At 56.4% G+C, this 23,531-nt stretch overlaps 3 protein-coding genes across 16 annotated transcripts in view; 2 read left to right on the forward strand and 1 right to left on the reverse strand.

Moving 5' to 3' along the window:
- Nucleotides 1-168: 168 nt before the first annotated feature.
- On the forward strand, nucleotides 169-10,127 carry B4GALT2 (beta-1,4-galactosyltransferase 2). 5 transcript variants are annotated; one of them, XM_074334597.2, is made up of 8 exons: nucleotides 408-538; nucleotides 745-950; nucleotides 2,079-2,434; nucleotides 2,658-2,893; nucleotides 5,913-6,103; nucleotides 6,283-6,405; nucleotides 6,517-6,621; nucleotides 9,254-10,127. In XM_074334597.2, the coding sequence occupies exons 2-8, from the start codon at nucleotides 943-945 to the stop codon at nucleotides 9,402-9,404; spliced, it is 1,170 nt and encodes a 389-aa protein (XP_074190698.1). In that variant the 5' UTR covers nucleotides 408-538; nucleotides 745-942; the 3' UTR covers nucleotides 9,405-10,127. The 5 variants fall into 5 exon arrangements, with proteins under 5 accessions (XP_074190701.1, XP_074190699.1, XP_074190698.1 ...); XM_088791090.1 differs by having other exon boundaries at nucleotides 409-538; nucleotides 745-940; XM_074334600.2 differs by lacking the exon at nucleotides 745-950 and having other exon boundaries at nucleotides 169-538.
- A 150-nt stretch (nucleotides 10,128-10,277) lies between these two features.
- CCDC24 (coiled-coil domain containing 24) lies at nucleotides 10,278-14,704 on the forward strand. Of its 6 annotated transcripts, XM_019751067.3 has the most exons (9): nucleotides 10,278-10,683; nucleotides 10,839-11,011; nucleotides 11,233-11,408; nucleotides 11,551-11,667; nucleotides 12,386-12,463; nucleotides 13,021-13,075; nucleotides 13,770-13,839; nucleotides 13,948-14,026; nucleotides 14,113-14,704. In XM_019751067.3, the coding sequence occupies exons 2-9, from the start codon at nucleotides 10,886-10,888 to the stop codon at nucleotides 14,357-14,359; spliced, it is 948 nt and encodes a 315-aa protein (XP_019606626.3). In that variant the 5' UTR covers nucleotides 10,278-10,683; nucleotides 10,839-10,885; the 3' UTR covers nucleotides 14,360-14,704. The 6 variants fall into 6 exon arrangements, with proteins under 6 accessions (XP_019606626.3, XP_088647218.1, XP_088647219.1 ...); XM_088791092.1 differs by having other exon boundaries at nucleotides 10,278-11,011; nucleotides 14,109-14,704; XM_088791093.1 differs by having other exon boundaries at nucleotides 10,278-11,011; nucleotides 12,389-12,463; nucleotides 14,109-14,704.
- The window catches only part of SLC6A9 (solute carrier family 6 member 9), a 30,955-nt gene continuing 22,084 nt past the window's right edge, over nucleotides 14,661-23,531 (reverse strand). For all 5 annotated transcript variants that reach the window (XM_019751060.3, XM_074334593.2, XM_019751063.3 and 2 more), the window contains 9 exons: nucleotides 20,814-20,946; nucleotides 20,456-20,590; nucleotides 20,253-20,356; nucleotides 19,658-19,895; nucleotides 19,435-19,569; nucleotides 19,229-19,328; nucleotides 19,052-19,152; nucleotides 16,039-16,209; nucleotides 14,661-15,923 (listed from right to left, as the gene is read on the reverse strand). In XM_019751060.3, the coding sequence (XP_019606619.1) occupies nucleotides 15,729-15,923; nucleotides 16,039-16,209; nucleotides 19,052-19,152; nucleotides 19,229-19,328; nucleotides 19,435-19,569; nucleotides 19,658-19,895; nucleotides 20,253-20,356; nucleotides 20,456-20,590; nucleotides 20,814-20,946 (1,312 nt within the window). In that variant the 3' untranslated portion in view covers nucleotides 14,661-15,728. The remainder of the gene's footprint in view (nucleotides 15,924-16,038; nucleotides 16,210-19,051; nucleotides 19,153-19,228; nucleotides 19,329-19,434; nucleotides 19,570-19,657; nucleotides 19,896-20,252; nucleotides 20,357-20,455; nucleotides 20,591-20,813; nucleotides 20,947-23,531) is intronic.

Here is a 23,531-nt window from a genome sequence, read left to right on the forward strand (position 1 = left end):
TGCACCTCCTTGGATGAGCCTGATTTCTTCCGCTCTTTCCTGGTCTTGTGCCACCTCCGTCCCCTCGCTCCATCGCACTTGGTCGCGGGCAGGAGCGGGCATCGGAGGCGCGCAGCGGGTGCGGGCCCGCTGGAGGCGGGGGCCGCGGGGGCGCGCGCGCGGGCGCGCCGGCCGAGCCTGCCCCTCCGAGGCGCCGTAGCGCGGGAGGGAGGCGGCGGCACTGTGGTCCAACTGTCCGCGGTTCCGTGGGTCTGCCCGGGCGCCCGGCCCCGCCCTGCCCCCCCGGGGCGGCTCCGCTCCATGGCCCGCGGCGGCGGCGGGAAGCGGCCCGGGGGCCGCTGACCGGGCGGCGGGAGGCGGCGGGGCCGGGCCATGGGGGATGGAGCAGTCTGCAGCCGCCGGAGCCCGGAAGCCAGCCCCAACCGGAGCGGCACCCCCTGCTGAGCCCCGAGCGCCGGGTGAGAGGGAAGCGCGCGCGTCCCTCAGTCCAGGGCCCCGAGATTCCAGACCCGGTCCTGCGATCCCCGCCCAGGACCTGGTGAGAGGCGCTGGCGGACAGACCCTGGCCTAGCGTTACCCCACCCTACCCCCATCCTTCGGCTCCCCGTGGGCTCTTCTGCCCGCCCCCGGCCAGCTTCCCTTATTGTCCCTGCTTGCCCCGGCCTCGTGGAGCGGGGAGGCGCTCCACTCACGTTTCCCAGTTGCCTCAGCCCCCGCCCCACATCCACGCCCCCCCCACCCCAGGCTCCACACCCACCGGGTCTTTGCTGCCTCCTCCGTCCCGGGTGCCACGTGTTCAAGCGGCTCAGCCTTCCAGCCCCGCCCAAACGCATCTCGTAGCCTGGCGGTCAGCCTGACCCAGAACCCCTGCCTGCCCCGAGGAGGTGTGGGGATGCTTGCACGTGGGGCTGGGTGTTGTGAGCTACCCGGGAGATTGTAGGTATGGCTGGGTAAGTGCAGTATCAGCGGCTTTGTTTGTGAGTGTGTAACTCTGTGTGTTACTGTCATCGGGTGTGTCCCTGACTCTCTGTAGTTCTCTGTGTCTGAGTGCAGGTGACTATAGCTGGGACCCAGGGTGTCTGTGAGGTTGTCTGGTACTGTGTACCTGTGGGTGAGGTGCACCCAGCTCCCTGAAGCACTGCTAGAAGTGCCCACAGAAGTGTTGCTGTTCTGTTGGAACCACAGCTGGAGCCATGGCCCAGGCAAGACCTTTTCCTGCCATGTTGAGTCCCGTATATCTGTCCCCAGGGCCCAGGTAGTCCCCCTTCTGGGAATCAGAACCATCAGTGCTGGGCAGACCCCAAAGAGTTCATCCCAATCCTGGAGGTCTTAGGGGAGGGGTGTCCTGTGCCCCACCTTGTATTGTTACCTCTTGCTCCAGAAGGAAGGGATCCCATAAACATCCTGTCCATAACTGGGCCACTGGATGCTGAGGGCCGCTTCCCAACCTGATCCCAGCTGGCCTGGCCTGCTTGCCACTGAGACCTGTCTGGCCAAACCACCGCCCACCATGCTCCTGGGAAGACTAAGTGAAGTCATGACTATAAAGCGCTCCTGCATGGTAGTTACTCAGTAAATGGTCTCTGTTCCTCACATCATGAGTCCTGGATTGAGGATGCTGCCTTGGGGGGTGTCTATTCTCTGGGGCACAGGTACCCGTGTGGGTCTGTAGGTACACGTGTTTCCATGTTTAGGTATGAACCAGTGTGGTCAGAGGTCGCATGTCGCACGTTCCTGGGAATCCATGGGCATGTGTATGTGTAAAGTCAGGCAGTAAGGGCATGTACCTGAGTGTGAGGGTGTGTGAGGCTGTGCTTGTGTGTGTGTCAGCGAGGCTGAGGAAAGCAGGTGTATGTAGATGAGTGCTCAGGTGTGTGAAGATGTGTGAGTAGTGAGTTGCCAGGGACTGTCTGTGTGCCTATTTGCAGGTCAAATGTGAGTCCATGAGTGTCAGAGGGTATAAGCAGGTAAGTGTGCGGATGAGGGTCCGTAAGTGTGAGCAGTGGGCGGGAGTTGGGGGGTAGCTTTGCCCATCTGGCCTGACCTGCTGGGTCGGTTTCTCTCCTACCCCTGCTCAGGCCGGCAGCTGGATGCCCGGGCCCATTGGGTGGGCCGGAGGTCGCCTGCGGGATGAGCAGATTGCTAGGGGGGACGCTGGAGCGCGTCTGCAAGGCTGTGCTCCTTCTCTGCCTGCTGCACTTTCTCGTGGCCGTCATCCTCTACTTTGACGTCTACGCCCAGCACTTGGCCTTCTTCAGCCGCTTCAGTGCCCGTGGCACTGCCCGTGCCCTTCACCCAGCTGCCAGCAGCAGCACCAACTGCTCCCGGCCCAACACCACTGCCCCCAGCTCTGGGCTCGCTGAGGCCCCCAGTGTCCGGCCCGGCTCCACGGCTCCCATCCTGCCACCCTGTCCTGACTTGCCACCTGGTCTTGGTGAGCCTGCAGGGTAGGGCCTGCCTAGAGGGGTGGGCAGAGGACCTCACCATTTTGACTGGGGGAATGGAGACTTGTCTTGACCCACGGGGATGCCAAAGGTTCAGGTCTGTTGTAAGAGGGCTATTCCTGGGGTGCCCTTGCCCACCCCCAGGCTGAGGGAGAGGGCTGGTGTCCCTGGATTTTGATGAAGGCCTGATTCCTGCCACCGTCCTGTCTGCAGTGGGCCGACTGCTGATTGAGTTCACGTCACCCATGCCACTGGAGCGGGTGCAGAGGGAGAATCCAGGCGTGCTCCTGGGGGGCCGCTATACGCCGCCTGACTGCACCCCAGCCCAGACAGTGGCAGTCATCATCCCCTTTCGACACCGGGAGCACCACCTACGCTACTGGCTCCACTATCTGCACCCCATCCTGAGGCGACAGCGGCTGCGCTATGGCATCTATGTCATTAACCAGGTGTGCTGCTCGTGACCCCCAGGCTGGGCATGAGCACCTGTGGGTGTGGGGGCCCGTGTATCTATTTGGTGTATGTGTGGGTTTGGGGACGCTCGTGGGTCCTTGTCTGCCATGGTTGTGTGGATATGTGAAGGTAGCTGTGGGGGTACATGCGTGTCAGTGTGCACGTAGGAAGGTATGTGTGAGTGCATGAAGGGGGGGTATGTGCGTGTGAGTGTTGGCACGCACACTGGCAGGTGTGTACATGGCCTCAGTGGTGATGAGCCCCACTGTCCACCCGTGGTGGGCCGCACCCCACGGCACTGGCGGCTTAGGGTCAGCTGGCTGTGAGATGTTGAGGGCCCCAAGGAGAGGGAGAGTTAGCCTCTGAAAGAGGGGTGAAATCTACCTTAGGGCCAAGTGCTGGTCACAGCTAGGCCCAGGAACTCAGCTCACCATCTGAGCCCTGCCATGGGCCTGGCCAGGGCTGGCTACTGGGGCCCAGAGAGGAGCTGACGCAGGACCTCTTCTCCACAGAGAACTCCCAGAATTGGACTTGGATCCCTGTAGACTCCAGGACGATGGTGTGTAGCTGGAGTTGGAGCAGGGGGTTCTGGGAGCAGCAAGAGGCCTTGTTGTCCTGGGGTTGGGAAGCAATGATTGAGATGGGTCTTGAGGGATGAACAGGCATCAGCTCGTAGAGGGACCGGAGGAGGCAGGTGTTCTAGGCAGAGGGACCCGGAGGACCGAGGCCCCAGCAAGAGAACTGGTCTGGTGTGTTCAGAATTATTGGCTGACGTGTGGGGTCCAACATGAAGTAACAAAGATGACGCCAGAGGAGCTGACGGAGGCCAAATCCAGAGGGTCTTCGGAAGCATGTTGAGCACTTGAAATGCACTGAAGGAGGTGGGGCGCTACTGTAAGGTTGTAAGGGGGAGTAATGTAGGTTCGCTTATTAGAAAGATCGCTCTGATTGCATGTGGAGAATGGGATGAAACGGGAGACAAGAGGCAGGGTAGCCAGTGGGGAAAGGAGACAGTGAACATGCATATGAGTCGGGCAGAGTGGTGGGACACACAGTGCAGAGTAAGGAAAGGCAGACACCAGGACAGTTCGAGGGCTTCTGTCTTGGCTGTTTGCTGTGTGGATGGCTGTGCCTGTGAGCGAAATGGGAACACAGGAGCTGGACAAGGTCTGGGGGAGAGCAGGACTCTGAATTCTTTTCTGCATGTGAGGAGTTTGAGTGCCTGGGGGAAGTGTCAGAGGAATGTTTAGCAGGCAGCTGGACAAATGAGTCGACCTAGGAGTGAGGTCTGAGGTGGAGAGAGGTTTCTGTATGTAGATGGTCCCTAAAAACAACAACGTCTAAGCTGCCCAGGGAGCATGGGACCTGAGAGGACAAAGCCAGCACATGAGAGATGGGCGGAGAAAGAGAGACTGCACAGAGGCTGCGAAGGTTGGCTGGAAAGGTTAGAGGATACCTGGAAGAATGTGGTGTTCTGGAAGCCCAGGAATTAGTGTCAAGAAGGAAGCATGGCAGCTGCATGAGGGCTGCTGGGGGAGTAAAGAAGGATGTGGACCAAGAAGCGGCCAGTGGATTTAGCAACAAGGTGGGCCCAGCGAGAGCCATTTCAGGGGCATGGTGGGGGCGGAAGCAGATTGCAGTGGGTTGAGGAAGGAATCAGATTTGACAAAATGGAAATAGCCAATTGGAGACAACGCCTTAAAAAAAAAAAAAAATCTCTGCCAAGAAGGGACGCAAAAGGTAGGGCGGTGGCTAGAGAGAGGTTTTTTTCAGATGGGAGAGAATTGCGCATGTTTATGAGCTGTGTGGGAGAAACTTAGGACTCTTGGCTGGTGAGAGAGGTTAGAAAGGAGTGCTGATGAGCCAGGAGAAAATGGACTGGTGGGAGAGAAGGTACAGGGGAAGGAGAGAAGAGAGCTAGGGGGGCTGGGCAGTTCAGGGTTCCAAGGGAGCAACTCCCGTCCCATTGGGCGCAGGCTGGCTGGTGGAGAGGAAGGGACACTATTCCTTCCGTGCTTCCAGAAGGGCCCACTCAAAGACCCCTTCTCCAGGAACCTCTCTGGCTCCAGCCTAGAGATTGTGTGTTGGGGCAGGGGGCTCAGGGGCCACTTCCTTCCATAGAATCCTCTTTGTTCTGGCCAGAATTTGGAGCTTGGGCCTGCATGGCCAGGGTCCCAGCCTCAAGGAGATCTGGCCCTGCAGCCCCATTTCTCGGAGGACCCCAGACTCACTGGACTATGACTGCCTGTAGAGCCCATGCTTGTCCTTTGGTTGGGAGACAAGAGAATCTAGCCCAGTCCTGTCCTGACCTCAGAGGCTGCCCAGAGACTGGATGTGGATCCATATGAGCCAGAGAGGTCCGGTGGCCAAGGCTCCGTAGTTCAGTCCCTGTGGTTTCTGCCTCTTAGACACTGGTCATTTGGGGCATTTGTTGTCTCACTTCATGACTGTGCTCGGCAGGGATAGTGTGCTCAGGGCCGCCCATCTCCAGGATCCCCAGTGGTGCAAAGACGGCACCTAGCACAAGGGACAGGGCCACAGGGTGTGTCTGAGTGAAGGAACGAATGGAATACCTCGAAATCACAGTTTAAGTGGCCACTGGCACACGTGAAGCACACAGGAGGGAATAAAGAATAATACTTGGCAAGGAGGTTTGGTCAGGGAGACCTTCTAGATGGGCTTGCCAAGCAGAGGAGAGCGTTCCAGGCAGGGGGCATTGCTAACACCAAGGCTTAAGCAAGGAGTCTGGCATGTTCTGGGCCCCTGAGGAGTGGAGTGGAGCTGGGCCTTGGGGTCTGAAGCCAGCAGCCAGAGAGAAGACTAGAGCCAAATCATGGAAGGCCTTGGAAGGTTGGTCCAGGCTAAGGAGCTGGACTTAATCCTAAGAGTCTGCAGGAGCCACGTGGGGTTGGCGTTGGGTAGTAGGCCCACGGGGACAGCTGTGGACAGCGGTAAAGTGGCAGGTGCTTGCCAGTCTCAGGCCAAGAACTAACCTGTCCTCTCTACCAACCCCAGCATGGTGAGGACACCTTCAACCGGGCCAAGCTGCTCAATGTAGGCTTCCTAGAGGCGCTGAAGGAGGACGCCACCTACGACTGCTTCATCTTCAGTGACGTGGACCTGGTCCCCATGGATGACCGCAACCTGTACCACTGTGGTGACCAGCCCCGCCACTTTGCCATTGCTGTGGACAAGTTCGGCTTCCGGTGAGGGCTCCCTTTGCAGCCAGACCCAGACTTCCCCACCCCCACCACCCCCATCTCCCCTCACCACACCCAGGCCCTTGCTCCTGGCTCCTGGGCACACTCTCCCCCCACCCCATCTCGGGTCCTCCATCGGGAATCCCCTCAGGCCCCTCACTGACGCGTGCCCTCCCATGCCATAGGCTGCCCTATGCTGGCTACTTTGGAGGCGTGTCGGGCCTGAGTAAAGCCCAGTTTCTGAGAATCAATGGCTTCCCCAATGAGTACTGGGGCTGGGGTGGTGAGGATGACGACATCTTCAACCGGTGAGTAGGGACTGGGTGGGGAGCAGACTGGGTGTGAGAGGGTGCAGCAGAGGGGGCGGGGCTCCTTGCCCTTCCTGGTGCCTGCTCTAGTCCGTCTGTCCCCGTCCCCAGGATCTCCCTGACTGGGATGAAGATCTCGCGCCCAGACATCCGCATAGGCCGCTACCGAATGATCAAGCACGACCGGGACAAGCATAACGAGCCCAACCCTCAGAGGTGACCCCAGCACCCCTGACCCCAGGGCCCCTAACCCCGTACTCCCTGACGTGACCCCAGTACCATGGATCCCCAGAGGGGATTCCAAGGCCCCTGAGCCTTGGCTCTCAGAGATGACTCTCAGCACCGCTGATCCCGTTTCCCACCGCCCAGCTCAGCCTCACCTCAGACAGCTCTCACCCCTGGCCCGGTTCTTCGAGGTGACTAAATAAAGGCAGGGCTCAGATCATCACTGAGTAGATTGCCTTCACATAAGTGCCCTCACAGACCTCCCTCGTGCCAGAGCCGATAGGACGAGATGTAGCAGGCACTGGGCTTAGCTTCTGGTCCTGGGGACCAGCAAAGGCGGCCTGAGCAGTGTAGGGCGGGGACCAGAAAGACAGGACTGGCCCCTCTGAGATTGGAGCAGGCAGCTCCCGTCTCTGAGGACGTAGCAACATTTGGTGTCTGATGCTGGCTGGGAGGTGTGCCGAAGGGCATGTGAAATGTAGACCAGGGTTTCCTGACAGTGCTTGGGACTGTCTGGTGCCAAATCTTGGGGCTAGAGGGCTCCAGAGCTGGATATCCCACCTAAAGTTCACTCTAGGGAGGGAGACTGGCAGTTACAGCATAAGGTGATCAGGGCAAGGTGCTGTCCTGGCAGAGTGATGGTGGGAGGCTTCCTGGAGGAGGTGATACTACACTGGAGTTTGAAAAGTGTTATTCATTCAACAAATATTTGTCATACACCTACCTTGGGCACAGTGATGTATTCACCAGGCTAATGGAAGAGGAAATAGTATGTCTAGGAGTTTGGAATGTGAACATGCCTGGTAAAACCAAGGGTAAAACTCTCAGGTATTAAAATTTCTGAGGGCTGGGAGTGACAGTAGACGGGGTCAGTGCTGGGTGTTTGGGGGTCTCAAATCCCAGGTTGGAGTTTTACTTTTGTCCCAGGGGTGCTGGGGAGTCATGGAAGGGCTTTAAGCAGGGAAGTGGCAGGATCAGATTTGGGAGTTTAGAAGGATCACCCTTTGAGCTTGAAGAAGGTGAAGGGCTGGCAGAGCAGCTGGGTGGCGCTGAAGGGAAGTCCACCAGTCCTGAAAGATCAATGGGGCCCGGGAGGTGTGCTGGGCATGAGGCTGGTATGCCCCAGCTGGAACAGTGGGGTTGTTCTGCTCTGCACCCAGGGTGTAAGAGTGGGGGAGGGAGGTTGCTGCACTGATGTAGGGTTGATCTTTGGCAGAGTGTGAAGCACTGGGCGTCCAGGGAGCTGATGAAAAAGCAGTTCAGATAAAAACCACGGTGAACAGGGAAGAGACGAGAGACTGGGAGAAGAAGGCTTTAGGGCATATGAGAGAGAGTGCTCAGTGTGGGGATGGCTGCAGAGAGGAATGTGAGCTCAGAAGGATGGGGATGATCCAAACAGTTGGGATGAGGGTGGGAGTGGAGCTCTAGAATGCCAGGAGCCTTGGTCCTGTTTTAGGAATAGCCATCATCAGTGATACCTGCCTTGGGTGGGGAAGTTGCAAGACAACAAGACATTCTAGCTAAAGAAACTCTGGATGGTGGTTCCATTTACCTACCTGTTTTTGCCTCAAATTTAGGAGTTCTCCTGGATTCTTTTTCCCCTCATCCTACATGACCCAACCATCAGCAAGTCATATCAATGCCACGCCCCAAACCTATCTGATCCCATCCACTTTTCCCTTTGTGAACTCTTCTCTAATGCAGCCTCTGTCATCTTGCCTGGACTACTGCAATGACCTCTCACTGGTTTCCCTGCTTCCCCCTTGCCCTTCTATAGTTCATGTTCCCTTCCTCCCCCCAAACTGAGCTAAAAATCCCTCTGTCTTCTCACAGAATAATAAAAAAAAAAACCTGCTTCCTCTGACTTACAGAGCCCTGCTCATACATGCTCTAACCTCCAAGCTAATCTTACTGTTTCTTCCCTTGACCCAGTAAGCTCTAGCCAGTCAACTGCGCAAATTCTCATTCTCAGTTTAGAGTCAGCATGGCCTATTACCTCTGCCTGGAATGCTCTTCCCCCTGCTGTCAGCTTGCTATCACATACTCACCCCTTCCAAGTCAGTCATCTTGGTCTCCCTCTCCTATCTCCCTTAGTACTCGGACGTGTTTTTGTCTGTTACCTGTCTCCCCTAGTAGAATAGACTTGTCATAAGAGGAAGGAAGGACCTTGCTGTCCTTTTCACAGCTATGTCCCTGGTGCTTGGAGTAGAGCCTGGCTTATGGGGACTGCTCAATAAATAGATGGTGAACGAGTGACTAAAGGATGAGGAACAGAGAAGATGGCACAGAGATAATGGGTTTGTGGAGTAAAGATATATCTGATACAGGACACGTTGCATTTGAGGTGCCTATGGGATGCCTCATGTCTGATACTAAGACTTGGAAGGTCTGAGATGAGAGAAATATTTGTAAGGGTGTCACAATTTGGACTCAAGGAGGTGAGATCTCTGTTTTGAGGGTAGATGCAAGAGGAAAAGGTTCCAGGCAGGTGGAGGGTAGAGGGGAAGCAAGGAGAATCGACTCACCCCTGGGAGAAACCAGGATGGTTTGCGCCTTGGCCCCAGAGATCCCACATTGGGTTTGGCGGTGAGCCCTGATCTGGACCCATTTCCATTCTGTCTAGGTTTACCAAGATTCAAAACACGATCCTGACCATGAAGCAGGATGGCATTGGGTCAGTGCGGTACCAGGTCTTGGAAGTGTCTCGGCAGCCGCTCTTCACCAACATCACAGTGGACATTGGGCGGCCCCCATCATGGCCCCCTCGGGGATGACACTAACGGACAAAGGCTCCCGTGCCAAGGATTGCCTGCCAGAGGACTGACCTACAGCCTGGCTGGAGGCTGCTCTGTGGGGGATCCCCAGGACTGAGACTGTGGGCTCTGTTTTTTGAGGATCTTCAGTAGGCCCCCCCCCCAGCTGCACCTGGAAGTTTTAGAACCTACTTTGGGGGGAGGTTTCCATCCCGGGGAGGCCCCTCAAGTGTGGCCCTCTCTGGGGTCAACCCTCCTTTTTGCCCCTCCCCATCCCAACCCCCCCTCACTGTCAGGGTCGGGCCAGCCCCTGCACTGCCTCACCGAGTGGCCTGGGCTAGGTCACTCCACCTCTCTGTGCCTCAGTTTCCCCTCCCTTGAGTCCCCTAGGGCCTGGAAGAGTGGGAGGTATGACTAGGGGGCAGTGCTGCTTCCAGGGGGAATTGTCGGACATGGGGATCCCCCTTGCTCCCAGGGGAGGGGAAACCTTTTTCATTCAACATTGTAGGGGGCAAACTGGTGGCCCCCTGCTGAGGAGCAGCCTCAGGAGGGGACCAGAGTGGGTGCTGTGTCGCTGCCTGGGATCTTGGGGTTGGGATTTGCATGGGTGGCAGGTGGGGTTTGGATCAGTATGGTTCCCGCCTCCCTGTCTCAGAGGGAAGGCATTAGCCCCAGGGCCAGCTCGTGTTTGTATATTGCACAGAAACTTGTGTGGGTGCTTTAGTAAAAAACATTAATGGAGCAGCCCCTTTGTCTGTTTGGGGATGGGAATCTGGGTCCCTGGACCCAGACCCTGAAAGTATTGTGGGAGGGCGCCTAGCCCAACTTATTGTTCTGGCCAGGTCTAGCCCAGTCTGTCCCAGTTCCCCAGGCCCCTCCAAGGGGAAACGTTTTCCCTGCCACACTGCCTCCAGGCCAAAAGAGGCAACGAAGTAATAAATCCAGTGGGCCCAAACTTCTTGGTTCTTTCACCTGTCCCGAAACCGACAGGTGCCCAGGGATGAGCCCAAGGTACTTGGGGTCAGGGACCCACGGATGGTTGGGACTCCAAAACCACCTACCTCGGTTGTGGGTCGGACTCTTGGTAAACTGGAGCCTCCAGACCTGGAATAGGCGGGGGCGGGGGCGGGGCCTGGGGTAGCGTGCAGTTTCCCGGGTGACGGCCGCGCGAAGGAGGCTGGGCTTGGGTCCCGGTCTCCAGGGCCCGGCTCCTGGGGACGGTGACCAGGAACCGGAGCCCGGGAACGTCAGCAAGAACTGGCACAAGAGACATCGCCAAAGCCTGGCAGCTTCGGACCGGGTAATTAAGTCGGGAGGCCCAGCGGCAGAACAAGGGTGATGCTTTGAAGAGGACGGCGGGCGCTACAGGCTGAGGGCGTGGCCTACGAGGTGGGAAGGGGGCGGGGCGTGCGTGGGCGTGGCCCGACCCGACACCACTAGCGGTCTGTCCCGCAGGTCTGAGCGTGGGGTCGCGCGTCCGGGTGTCGCGGCGCCGGCTGGCCATGCCTGGGGATTCTCGGTCGCTGTGGGAGCTGGTGGAGGAGCACGTTCCGTTCCCGGAGCGGCCCGAAGTAAAGAGGATTCTGGGGGAGACAACGGTGGACCTGAGCCTGGAGCTGCGGGCAGAGGTCGGGGGAGTGGGAAGGTGGGCCACACCCCAGACCGGTCCCACGACTCGGGTGATTTCCTCCGCCTCCTCCGGTCCCCAGCTCTACCAGATAACTCGAGATCCTGTCGGATCTCACAGTCTGCCCAGCCCTCTCCTGTTTGACTCCGCCTCACCCCCCCAGCCGCTCTCACTCCCTTCATTTCCCACCCCAGCCGCAAGTTATCTTAGCTCTCCTTGCAGGTGGTGATGTTAAGGTCACTGCTCCAAGAGGCTCGAGCCTCCCAAACCCCGGGCTCCCGCCCCACTTCTGACCCATCCTCCCTTCTGGCTCCACCGCCCCTCCTAAGAGACCTCGTGCGCCAGGAACTGCGGCAGCTGCTCCAAGGTCTCCGTCAGAAGGCCATCTATGAGGGCAGGTGAGAGCCTCAAACCTGGGCCTGGGCTGTCCCCAGAACTCAGATGGGCTAGTCCTGCACCTGACAAGGGGCCCGGGGTGGCCTTTCCTGTGGTTCCCTAGAAGGAGCCCCTGAGTTTCCCTCCTGTGCACACCTTCTGCAGGGACCAGACCCAGGCTTGGGTCCAGTACAGCCCCAGAGTCCTGCGTTTTGCATTGAAGGAGCCCAGGTGTGATTTTACAGAACAGGAGATCTTCCAGACGACAGCTGGTGAACCCAGGTAAAGTGGTGATAGGAGAGGAGGGATCTGTCCCTGATTGGCAGACAGCCCCAGCTAATTGGTGAGTCCCACCTGGCTCCATGCAGAAACTCCTGATCTGGGGCTGGACACTTCTACAGCCATTTGTAGTAGGCATGGGTACATGAGGGCTGCAGAAGCCCAGGAAACATCTGCCAGGCCTCGGGGCAGGCAAGGCTTCCTGGAGAAAGTGATAGGTTTGATCTGGGTCTTGGGGTAGAGGAACAGATTTCCAGGCAGACCAAAAAAAGAAGAGCTTTGCAGAAAGAGGGAGCACTGTATTCAAACATGGGTGGGAGGGAAGGAGGCTGTGTCCACTAGTCACTTGTTCCTCAGGCTTAGAGAACAGGAACGAGAGCTGGGATAGAGAGGGATGGGGACTGAATGAGATAAACGAGCAGGAGTGTGTTCATAAGAAGTGAACGGCAGCAACTTATTTCTAAGTCTCACACAGCCCTATAAGGTGGGTGATGGCCCCATATTGCAGTTGAGGAAACTAAAGCTCAGAAAGGCCCCAGATCACACACAGTGAAAGGTGGCAGAGCCCATTTGCAAACCCAGACTCCTGAACTTCTCCTCTTTGCACTGTATCATGTTGCCTTTGTGAGAAAAGACACGAAATTGTCTAGAAGGGGCATTTGTGTCATGAAGGCCTGGGGTGAGGCAACATGAGGAGAGTGATGTGGACTTCATCTGCCAGCAGCAGTCACAGAGACCTCAGTGTCATCAAGGACCAGCTGAACATGTGCAACATTGACGAGGTTGCTGGACACCTACGGTGAGGCCCCTGAATGTGTAGTGGGGGTGGAAACGGGGAGGAGACTGTGAAAGAGGAAAGGGAGGCAGCATCCCTGGGGGTGGGGGTGGGGGGAGATGAGCCATGAGAGCAAGGCAGAGAGGTAGAAAGGGCATGTTGCTGCAGGGCTGGTCAAGTTGCTGCCTGGAAATAGCCAAGTACCGATGCCAGCAGGGGCCATGGCCTGATGACTTTTATCCTGAGGTTGGGATGGGGGAAACCGCAAAAGGGTTTTAAAGTAGGGGAAAGGCTGTGATGTGGAGGAGAATGGAGGCAGGAAGTGTCGCAGACCCAGTGCCATAGTGCAGAAGGAAAAATGATGCCTGCCGGGGTGGACATGGTGAGATATGCAAAGAGTAGACACATTCTGCCCAGGAAGAAGTTAGGCAGGAGCTGGAAGGCTGTACTGGGCAGCACCCGGGCAGCAGAGGGCCTGGAGGGGGCTCCTGGTGAGGCTTGAGGGTGGGGCTGTGTGGAGGACTCAGCTGAGACCTGGTCCTGTGGCGCTGGTTCTGGCTGCTGCACACCCTGTGACCCAGGAGCCTCCTGGAGGAGGAGTGTCACACTTTGGCGAGAGAGATCCCCATCCTGCAGGTGAGCTGCAACTCTGAGCCTGCCTCTGCACCCCACCTCAGCCTTTCCGCTGAGTGTAGACACAGCCACCTCTCACCTGGTGTATGAGCCCACATACGTGCGTGTCTGTGTGTGTACATGCATGTAAATGCTGAGTCCTGTGTCCGTTTCTTACGTGTGCATTTCTTGTGTGTGTGAATCCAGAAGCCCAAGATTGTGGTTGAGCTTCTAAGTCAGAGGTGTCCAAACTTTTTTCAACGTTTTTCACCAAGGGCCGTAGGCGGTAAAATACACAAACAGCCGGGCCACTCACTCGAGGTGAAGTACGTATTGCCTCACCTGGTTTATTTAAGTAAACTAAATATATTTTTGGAATTTGCTGCGGGCCAATTAACAATGGATTGCGGGCCGCAGTTGGCCCGCGGGCCGCAGTTTGGACACCCCTGCTCTAAGTCCAAGGTCAGCACTTTTAGATTAACCTGCTAGATTTGCTTCCCAGGCTTTTGCCTCCTTCCTTTCCCTAAGTGTGGGTCTAGGCTTGCTACCACCTCACCAAAGTGATGTTCCCCTGGGGACTGCCCTCAGGTGGTTGGGATGAGAAGGCTGGCACAGGCTGGTTCTTGGGCCCTGCCATGGGGATCTTGGCCTCTGTACCTGACCTGCCGTACCCCACCCCTGCCATGAGGCTGGGGCACTGAGCCAGCTCTGCTTGCAGCGCTGCCTGGAAGAGGAGTACACAGGGGCACCCCAGCCCTCTGAGGCCACCTTAGAGCCCACCCTGGCAGGTGAGGCCCCTGAGTAGGCCCAAGTCCCCCGTCTCCTGCTCCCCACCCCACTCTTGTACATACCCTAGAAGAGCTAGGTGCTTCATCTCAGATACACCTCTCCTCCAGAGCTAAAGGAACAGAAAGCAGCCATGCAGCAGGAGCTACAGGAGCCTCTGATGCCTTCCTGTGTCTCCACCAGCCACAGGTAAACCAGAGAGATAGACAGCTGGACGGGGTGGGTGAAGGGTCAGGTTATGACCTTCTCATGGCTACTCCTTCTTGTTTAGGCAGCAGCCCTTGGGGTCCTCCAGCCAGGGCCTCAGACCCTTGCCTTACCTCCGTGGGGCTGCTGGAGTTAAGGCTGGGCCTTCCCACTGCTGCCTGCCTGCTCCTCCTCTGGAACGCAGGCCTCAAGGCCTGGCTGCCACCTGCCGCTGGGGACGGAAGCTGCAGTGCAGCCCCAGGAAAAGCCCAGCTTCTACCCCAATGTCCAGTGCAGCGCCGCAGGCCCCAACCTGATGGGCTCGTCACAAAGTAGGCTTTGGCTTCGCTGGAACTCTCCTCATCTGCTGCTGTCACCTCTCAGCGGCCACAGCCCCGCCCGCTTCAGATCTAGTCTTGGACGGGCCCTCACCAGGACCCCAAGGCTGTCTGGCTGGCTGGCTCTCACCCCCCCCTTGCCAAGTCCCTGGTATCTGGTCCTGACCATCATAGCCTTTGGCCTTTCTCCTCCCAGTCCTCCACAAAGTCCTGCTGAGTGTGGACAGTATAGAGGTCTCATCCCAGCCCTGACTCTTGTCCCTCTGGGGGACTCAGACAAAGCACAGTAGCAGCTCAGAGACAGGAATAGAAATTTCATTAAAATCTATGGACTTTAAAATCCTAGTGGTGCACGGATGGACAGGGGTAGGCGGTGCACCATTATTGCTACAGAGAATTAGAGGCAGCTCTGCCGGGGCTGTCACTGCACAGAGGGGCACATAGGATGGACAAATGGACACTGCAGGGCTTGGGGGTAGGAGCTCTGGCTCCGGAGAAGGGATGGGGCACGCGGCTGGGGCCATTTGGCACGTGAACAAGAGCAGCCCAATTTGGGAAGACTGGGCCTTTAGTCTGGTGGAGGGAGGGCAAGGCGGTGTCATGTAGGGTCCTCTTCCCCAGGGCTCTGGGCTCAGACCTCCTGCTGAGCAGCACTCTACCCCCGAGCCCCCAGAAACTAGTGCTTTGGGCAGGCTGCTGAGTCATGGGCCTCTGCTGGCTAGGCCTGGCAGCCAGGGCTGGCATGAGGCACAGAAACCCCAGAGCAGCTGAGTGAGGTGCAGTCAGGCCTGGAAGACAGATTGAGCCCGAGACTGGGGGCAAGGGAGTGGCAACCACAGATAACACAATTTTTACAAAAATCATTGCACAGACAAACAGGGCTGGGAGCACAGCCTGACAATACTGCACGCCCCTAGCCCTTCACCCTGCCCCTGGGTCTTTGCCTGGGCAGAGGCTGGGGTCTGCTCTGAGGGCAGGGACACTGGTCAGGAGGCTGAAGGCCCAAGGACAGGGACAGGGGAGGCCCACCCAGAACCTCAGCTCAGGGTAGCGTGTGGCGGCATCATAGGCCACATAAAGCCCAACAGGCCTCTGGGGACCTAGCCCAAGGCCCTTTCAAAGTGCTTTGGCCCCCCCACTGGGCAACCCTGCCTTCCCCCTCCCCCAAGCTGCCATCTTGGCATCCAAAGGACCTGTAAACACTGGGGACACAAGCACGAATGACCGCGCTAGCAGTGGTGGCCAAGGTGACAGCAGCTGCCCTGGCAAGGGCATGGCGGGGGCAGGTGGTGACACCTGTCCACTGCCTCCCTAGTCTCTGTGGTGGGAGCACAGGGTGGGGTTGGGGTACTCCCCGGCAGCTGTGCTCATATCCGGGAGTCCTGCAGACGGCTGGAGCCATTACTGCCCACCATCGGGATCTGGGCCTTGTCCGGGTGAAGTGGCTGCACTTCAAGCCCATCTTCAGGAGAGGGCGGTAGGATGGGGGCATAGCGTCCAGTCCGATGCTCCAGGAGCGCGGGGCCCCAGTCTCTGCTTGGCTTTGTGGCATTTTTCAAACGCTGCAGGAGAGAGGTGTGGGGGGTCGGGGGCAGGGCATGTCAGAAGGGAGCCCTTAAGCCCCATCCATCCACCCCATCCAGTTACATCTGGCTGCCTCCTGCCCCAACCCCTCACCTGGAGGAGGGTGTCCCCATCTGTGCGGCAGAGCTGGAACAGGGCGTAGAGTGGGATGCAAATGACAGAGGACAGAGCCATGAGGAAGCCGATGGCCACCGCCCAGCCTGGATACTGGTAGTGGTTATAGGTGATTGGCCGGTACTGGATCACCGTGAAGATGAGAATGAACTGCAGAGAGTGGGGGATAAGAGTGGGCATCAGGCCCACGCAGCCCCACCCAGGCCTCAGGCCTTCTAACAGTACCCACTTTCAAGAGGCATTTGGGGGAGGGCAGGGCCAATGTCAACTTTTGGGTACTGGAAGAAGCAGATGGAACTAGGGGTCCAGGGCATGATGGGCACATAGGCACTGTGGAAGGGGAGAGGTCTGTCTTTGCCATATCCTGAAGCAGCCAGGGAACAAGTAAGCTGCCCTCACCTTTGGAAGTCAGTTCTGCTCAAAGGCTCCCAATTGCCTACTGAAGTAAGGCCAAATCCCTGGGCTTTGGGGCTTTTCTCTCCTCACACTGAGACCTCAGCTTATCTTTCTAGCTATGTTACCCTTGTCTCAACTACACCCAGCATTTTCCACTTGCTTCATTTACTCTAGAGAATCGTCCTGCATCTTCTGGCAAACCCTATGCAAATGCCACCTCTTTCAAAAGCCTCTCCAGGTTTCCTGTCTCCTCCTGAAAGGTATCTTCCATCTGCTAAGCATTTGTTTAATGGTCCCCAGAGACCTGGGAGCTCCTGGGATTGCACCAGCTCTGCGTCTCCAGTGCCCAGCACCGAGCCTGGCACAATCTCATTTGCTGATTTGACACTGAGTTGTGCAAAGAGGTGGGAGCGATGGGGGCGAGGGGAGGGCAAAGCCCTGCCTGTCTATGGCTGTGGAGGCTCCAAAGGCTAGAAATGGTGTCAGACAGGGGATGCTCTTGGGAGCCGCCTTGGAAAGAGATGAGTGAGATGAGAAATAAAGCTTGGGGCTGCAGCAACAAAACAAACTGAAGGAAGTAATCACTGTATGGTGTCAGGTGGTTACTAGACTTATCGGGGTCATCACTTCATAACGTTCATAAATGTCTAATCACTTTGTACGCTTGAAATTAATATAATATTGTATGTCAACTATAATTTAAAAATACATTTAAGAAACTAAAGCAGAAAGACGATGGGCAGGTGGCCCGTGGGCCACCAGATTGCCTGGGTGTGTGTGCCACTCCCCAGGAGGGCTCAACATCTGCCCCCTGAGCCCTCAGCTGCGTCCTGGAGTGCAGGCTCCTTTAGCCTTCCCAGGGACCAAAGTCTGGAGGTCAAGACCCACATCCATCGGGAGCCCCTCCTGGGATGCTGCACATAGTAGGACCCTATAACAAGTTTCCTGAATAAACCTAGATCCTGATCTATTCTCAAATCCCTTATTTGAACTGACAGAAGGATGGAGTTTGTCAAAAAGAGCTTTTCAGAAATATAAAGAAGACCCCCACCCTCCACCCCCCCAAAAAACATGCCAGCCCAGAAACACGTGTCCACAGAGCCTGAAGTTGTCACCTTAGTAACTCCAGCGCACAGAGGGCATTGCCCACTTTGCCTTACTCTCTTGAGAGACACTGGCCCCAGGCCGAGACTGCCCCTATAATCCCTTCTTGTGTCCATCTCCTTCCTGCCTGCTGCCCTGCCTTGGCTGCTGCCCCAGGTCTCTCCCCACGGTGGCAGCTTCCTCAGGGCTGTGGGGATGAGCTCCGCTCAGGCAGGACCTGGGCCTCACCCACCACCCCCAGAGGGCATAGTGCTTGGCTGCGATGCCTGCACTCCCTGGCTTCTCACCACTTAGAAGAGACTTCCGCTCCTCCTGTTTCAAAGCTGGGCCAGTGGCCAGAGCTGGTGTCTGTGCCAGGCTCAGGGAAAATCCCACACCCCATGTGGTGGAGGCCTCAGCCTTTAGGGGCCTTTTGTTCAGAAACATGAGCCAAAGTGGAAACCCAGCTAAGATCCCTGTGGCACAGAGGAGCTGGTGTGACAGGGGCATGACTCTGGACATGGCCCTTGCTACTGGGCTGAAGCCTCTGCCACTCAGAAGTGGCCCCGCCTCTTCTCTGTGGAGTGACCATCACACTGTCACACCCTTTGTGCCCCCGCTTCCCACCCTGAGCATAAAGGAGCAGAATCAGACGGTTTTAGTCCATGGACCACTCCTCTTTCCTGTGGGGGTTTCTAGTGTAGCACCGGCCCAGCACACAGGCTTCAGATCGGACTACATGCTCCAGTGGTGATGCTGCCTCTTACTAGCTGTGCAACCTTGGGTCAATTACTTAACATCTCTGTGCCTCAATTTCCTCATCTGTAACGTGGGGATGATAATAATACCTTGAAGGTTGTATTACACGAGTTAATATGTGAACAGCATGTAGAAAGTGCTTGGTTCCTGGCCATAGTGGGAGTTCCCACCAATTCAGCTCCGAGGTGGTTTTCCCAGGTGTTGAATACAGGTGGAAACCAAGACTTCCCTCTCCCAAGCCCCCTCACCCCAATGCCTGGGAGGCTTACAGGTTGCCCCTGATCCTGAACTGACATCTGACTCGTACAGCCTGCTTCTGGAGCACGTATACATTCACACCAGGGCTATAATGGATTGGAGACAGGAGCTCAGTGAGGCCGACAGAGGCTGACACCAATATCATAATGGTTCCTGAGGCCCTTCTGGGGATGCCAGGCAGGAATGCCAGGAAGGAAGGGCCGACTCTCAGCTGCCACCAGCCTGCTTTCCCCTTCCAGACTGGGCACTATCTTCAGTCCAATTCAGGGCTCTGTGCTCCCTTCCTAACCCAAGGCCAGGGCCTGGGTGGTTCTGAGTCTCCATATACCTGTCTGACTATGCAACCTCCCTCAGACTACCAAGGGCCAGAGTTGTGGAGCCCCCAAGGAAGCTCTGGCCAGATGGATGGGCTCCTGCTCTCCCTCTGCTGGTTCCCAAGAGAAGGACACTTGCCAGGAGGCAGCAGGGGAAGGGAGAGGCGAGCCCAAGGACTTACAAAGATGATAGCTGGAGAGACAAAGCGCCAGCAGATCTGGAAGAAGAAGGGCGGTGGGAATCCCAGCATCATCTGGATGTCCTGGAAGTAATTCCGGTGCCCTGGAGAGAGGTGGGTCAGCGGGGCCGGGCAGCCCAGGGCTGGGACTTGGGAGGCCATGGAAGGCGGGGCACTTACCGTAGATGTACATGATGGACACACACATGATGCAGGAGATGACAACCAAGGAGAAGCTGGCTGCGTAGTTGTCCATTAGTAGCAGCCAGTAGATGCCTGCCTACAGGACAGTGGGCAGCTGAGTCAGGAGTGCAGAGGCTAGGCTCCCGGTATGTTATGCCCCCCATACCCTGGAACTCCAGCCCATCCTTCCCCTTGGTTCTTACTTGACTGGTGAGGGGGATGCCCAGCAGGAAGCCAGCCACAGCCACGCCCAAGGTCACATAGGTCTTTTTCTGCAGGATCCACTCATTCCCCACCTCATCCACAATGGCTGTGACCAGCGTCTCCAGGAGACAGAACTGCAGGATACAGCCATCAGAGCAGGGGCATGACCTCTGTCCCTACCCCGCCCCCCAAAAATTCTGGCCCATGTCCCGCACCTCATACCTGAGTGCCCAGCCCCAACAAGATGAGCATGAAGAAGAAGAGCAGGGACCAGAGTGGGGAGATGGGCAGCAGCGTGAGAGCCTCCGGGTAAGCCACGAAGGCCAGGCCCGGGCCGTGGTCTGCCACACGGGACACATCCACACCCAGGTGATTGGCCATGAAGCCCAGGATGGAGAAGATGACAAAGCCAGCATAGACGCTGGTGGCACAGTTAGTGATGCTGATGATGACGCTGTCCCTGATGGAGAGGAAGACAGGCTGAGTTCAGGGCATGCAGCTTGCTTCCCTCTGTCTGATTCGGGCCAGGAGCGGACTTGGACACAGGGCAAGTTCTCTTTTCTGGTCTGCTCTGGGCCTTATTAAGTGGGCCTGAAGCCCTCGAATCCTTACAGACCCCAGGGGCATCACTTTCCCCTCCCTCTTCTCTCTCCTGCCAAGGTCCTTTTTCCACCCTCCAGTAACTGGATCCAGACTCAGCCCTCCCAGAACCTCAAATGGAAGGGAGGGCCCTGGTGGGCCAGGAGGCTACATTGGAACTGCTGGGTTGGGGGGAGCCGAGCTCCGGCCGCGGGCTCTGGCTGCGGGAGAGTCTCACCGGTAGCAGTTGTTGTGGAATTTGTTGTAGGAAGCCATAGTGATGAGGCCTCCCCACGCACAGCCCAGTGAGTAGAAGATCTGGGAGGCAGCATCTCCCCACACCTGCAGGGAGGGAGGGACCAGCAAGGCGCTGTGGTCAGAGGCAGGCATGGCTCTGTCCCCTGCCCCCCCCGTCCCTCTGAGTCACCCTCCACATCCCACCTTGGCCTCCAGGATCTTGTCCCACTGTGGAGTCAGGTAGTACATGATGCCCGTGAAGGCTCCTTCCAGGGTCACACCGCGGACGAACAGGATGGTCAGCACGACATAGGGAAATGTGGCCGTGAAGTACACCACCTGCACAGGACGGGTCCTTGGACTCCTCTGGGCTCTCCCCACCCTGGGAGCCACCTCACTGGTCCCCAACCACCACTGTCCCTCGGGGCCCTCGTCCCCTCCCATGTCCCTTCATCATCCCCTCTGCACACACACACACACACACACACACACACACACACCAGGTAGGGAATACAGGAACTTCCTGGGTGGGCACAGACCCTGCCAGAGGAGGGGTGCTTACTTTCCCTGAAGACTTGACCCCTCGGATGAGGCAGAGGAATACAACCACCCAGGAGACGCCGAGGCAGCCCAGGAGGGGCAGTCGCACCTCCCCAAAGTTCCCAATGTCGTTTGACAGCTTCAGCACGTAGAGCCTGAGGAAGGGGATACTCTGTCATTGAGGGCCAGCCCTGTTGCCCAGCAACAAATTCCCAAGGCCCAGGACCCAGCTTGGTAGCTCCCTCCTTTCTCACAAGGTCTCGGGAGCCCACTCGTGAGATGGGAGCCACTGTGGGGACCCAGCCCCCTCTGCCTGCTGCCCTTGGGGAATCCACTGCTTGCAGCATTTCCCAGAATCCCAAAGGCAGTTCTGGAGGCCATAACCCAGGCCTGGGCCAGCCTTCTCAGCCCCCGGGGTGTGGGGGTCTCCCTTTCCCCACTCAGGCCCACATTCAATCAAGTATCACCTCCTCCAGGAAGCCTTCTGTGAACTTTTCACCCACCCTGGTCTCCTCCATCTCTGATGAATTGAGAGGCAGCAGAGTGCTAAGTAAAGCACATGGACTGAATTTCTCCTCTCCGTATGCATGGTTCTGACGCCCTGTGCCACGCCAACTGTGCTTTCATTCACCTGGACATTTATGTTTCAGGCCCTGTGCTAGGTGCGGGGCATAGACACCTGGATCAGGCATTGTGGGTACTGCCAGGAGGGGCTGTCAACCCCATAGGGAAGGGCACACTGGAAGGCTTCCCACAGGAGGTGAGATTTGAGCTAAGGCTTGAGGAATGGAAAGGAGGTGGGTGAAGAGAAGTGGAAGTGTGTGCCAAGCTGAGGAAAGAGCCCACAGCAAGACAGGGGTCATGAAATACCATGGCCCAGCTGGGCTTCTTGGTAACTCAGAAAGGCTGAAAGAGACGGTAAAGGGAAGAAAGAAGGACAAGGGATAGTAAGGGACCAGCTCATATGACAGCTATGAAGTCAAGGCTGAGAGTCTGAATTTTATCCAGAGGGCAATGGGAGGTTTTTATAAGAGCACTCTCAGGTCTCTCCTTGGCTCAAAACCTTGCAGCAGCTCCATATCTGGCCGTGGAAAAGCCCAAGTCCTTACAGTAGTTATGAGGCCCTACGTGATCCATTGCTCCCTACTTGCCATCTCTCTGATCCCCTCCTACTTTCCCCCTTGTTCCCTGCTCCAGTTGCACAAGGCTCCTTGTTGTTCCTTAAACATGCCAGACATGCCACCTCAGGACCTTTGAACATTTTATTCCCTCTGTCTGGAGTGCTCTTTCCCCTCATATCCGTATGTACACATGGGTGTGAGACCTATGCAGTCACACAGGGCCCCACGCTTAGAAGGGCCTTGTACTTACTTTAATGCTCTGCCATTGCCATTTAAAATTCTTAATACATTTGAACAAGGGGCCTCATATTTTCATTTTGCACTGGGCTCTACAAATTAGGCAGCTGGGCTTGTCAACATGGCTCCCTCCTTCCTCACTGCGTTCAGGTCTTTCCTCTGGTGTCCTGCTTGCCAAGGAGCCTTTTCTGGCTACCCTGCTTAAAAATTGCAGCTCTGGCCCCAGCCCAACAATCCTTACCCCCTTCTTTGCTTTATTTTCTTCCACAGAACATGTATTCTTCTATCAAACTGTAAATTTTACCTATTTATTTCATTTGTCATCTGTCCTCTGTGAAGACAGGGTTTTGTTTTTTTTTTGTCTGTTTTATTCACTGTTATATCCCCCTGGGATCTGGGATTCGTTTGGCCAGCCTGACTGCCTGTTAGACTTGCAAGCCCCTTGACCTACCTCCTCTTGGTCTCAAATCTTCCTCCAGGTCACCCTTCACACCCTGACCTGCTGAGGGCGCTGTCCAACACCTCCCTCTCCTGCCCAACTCCCATCACTGGGATGGTTCCTTCAACAGGCATCAGACCCAGGCCCTGGGCTAGGCCCTCTCCAGGCTCTTAGTCGATGGGAAAACCAAAGACTAACGGAAGGGAGAAGTACAGAAGCTGTGGGACCACCAAGGAGAGGCTCCTGCTCCCCTTCAGCAGGGCTTTCCAATCTTTTTTTCTTATTGGCTCGTTGGAGAAAACAGACAAGGTCACTCACAACTGAAGGCAACTGGGCTGGTGACTCCGGGGTGCCCAGGCCCTGCCTGACTAGCATACCTACTGGGGGCCCATCCATGTTGAAAAGCTCTGCCCACCAGCTCTGCCCACCAGCTCTGCCCACCAGTAGGGTCCTTCTACTGTGAGTACTCAGAGTCACTTTACTTCAAACACCAGCATTCACAGTAAACAAACCATTGCTTGTTCAAAAGATTCTTTTAAACTTAATTATATATGTTAAATTTCGCAGCATTTTATACTATTTTTTTTAAGCAAGAATATAGCGTTACAATACTAGGAATTAAATAATTTAGAAGGCTAACCTGGGAACAAATAATGAATTCTGCCTTTGTTTTTATGGCACCATATTTAGTTTTTTGTTGTTGGACCATGTGCTTGGACCATGTGCTTTTGAGATCCAACATTAACCTAAGAATTTTTGGAACCCAATGTATTTACAAGTTTGTTCTTGATGCAGAACATCTCTGGAATCATTCTGCATTATTTTTAAATTTCCCTAACACATGGTAAAATAAACGCCTTGAGGACAGGATGTCCTAATCTAGTTCTTTCCCTCTCCAGCAGTGGCTATCATCATATTCACTGAGCACTTGTCACTGTTCTTA

Source organism: Rhinolophus sinicus, chromosome 14 (assembly GCF_057876585.1).
Source record: "Rhinolophus sinicus isolate RSI-liver-muscle chromosome 14, RSI-T2T, whole genome shotgun sequence".
NCBI lineage: Eukaryota > Metazoa > Chordata > Mammalia > Chiroptera > Rhinolophidae > Rhinolophus > Rhinolophus sinicus.

What these genes read in the sequence shown, in the direction of transcription:
- B4GALT2 (XM_074334597.2), top strand. An exon ending in GCATCTATGTCATTAACCAG is followed by an intron (nt 2,894 to 5,912) that starts GTGTGCTGCTCG and finishes TACCAACCCCAG; the next exon opens with CATGGTGAGGACACCTTCAA. An exon ending in GATGACGACATCTTCAACCG is followed by an intron (nt 6,406 to 6,516) that starts GTGAGTAGGGAC and finishes CCCCGTCCCCAG; the next exon opens with GATCTCCCTGACTGGGATGA.
- CCDC24 (XM_019751067.3), top strand. Translation starts at nt 10,886, where the DNA reads ATGCCTGGGGATTCTCGGTCGCTGTGGGAGCTGGTGGAGGAGCACGTT. An exon ending in GCCTGGAGCTGCGGGCAGAG is followed by an intron (nt 11,012 to 11,232) that starts GTCGGGGGAGTG and finishes CTCTCCTTGCAG; the next exon opens with GTGGTGATGTTAAGGTCACT. An exon ending in CTTAGAGCCCACCCTGGCAG is followed by an intron (nt 13,840 to 13,947) that starts GTGAGGCCCCTG and finishes CCTCTCCTCCAG; the next exon opens with AGCTAAAGGAACAGAAAGCA.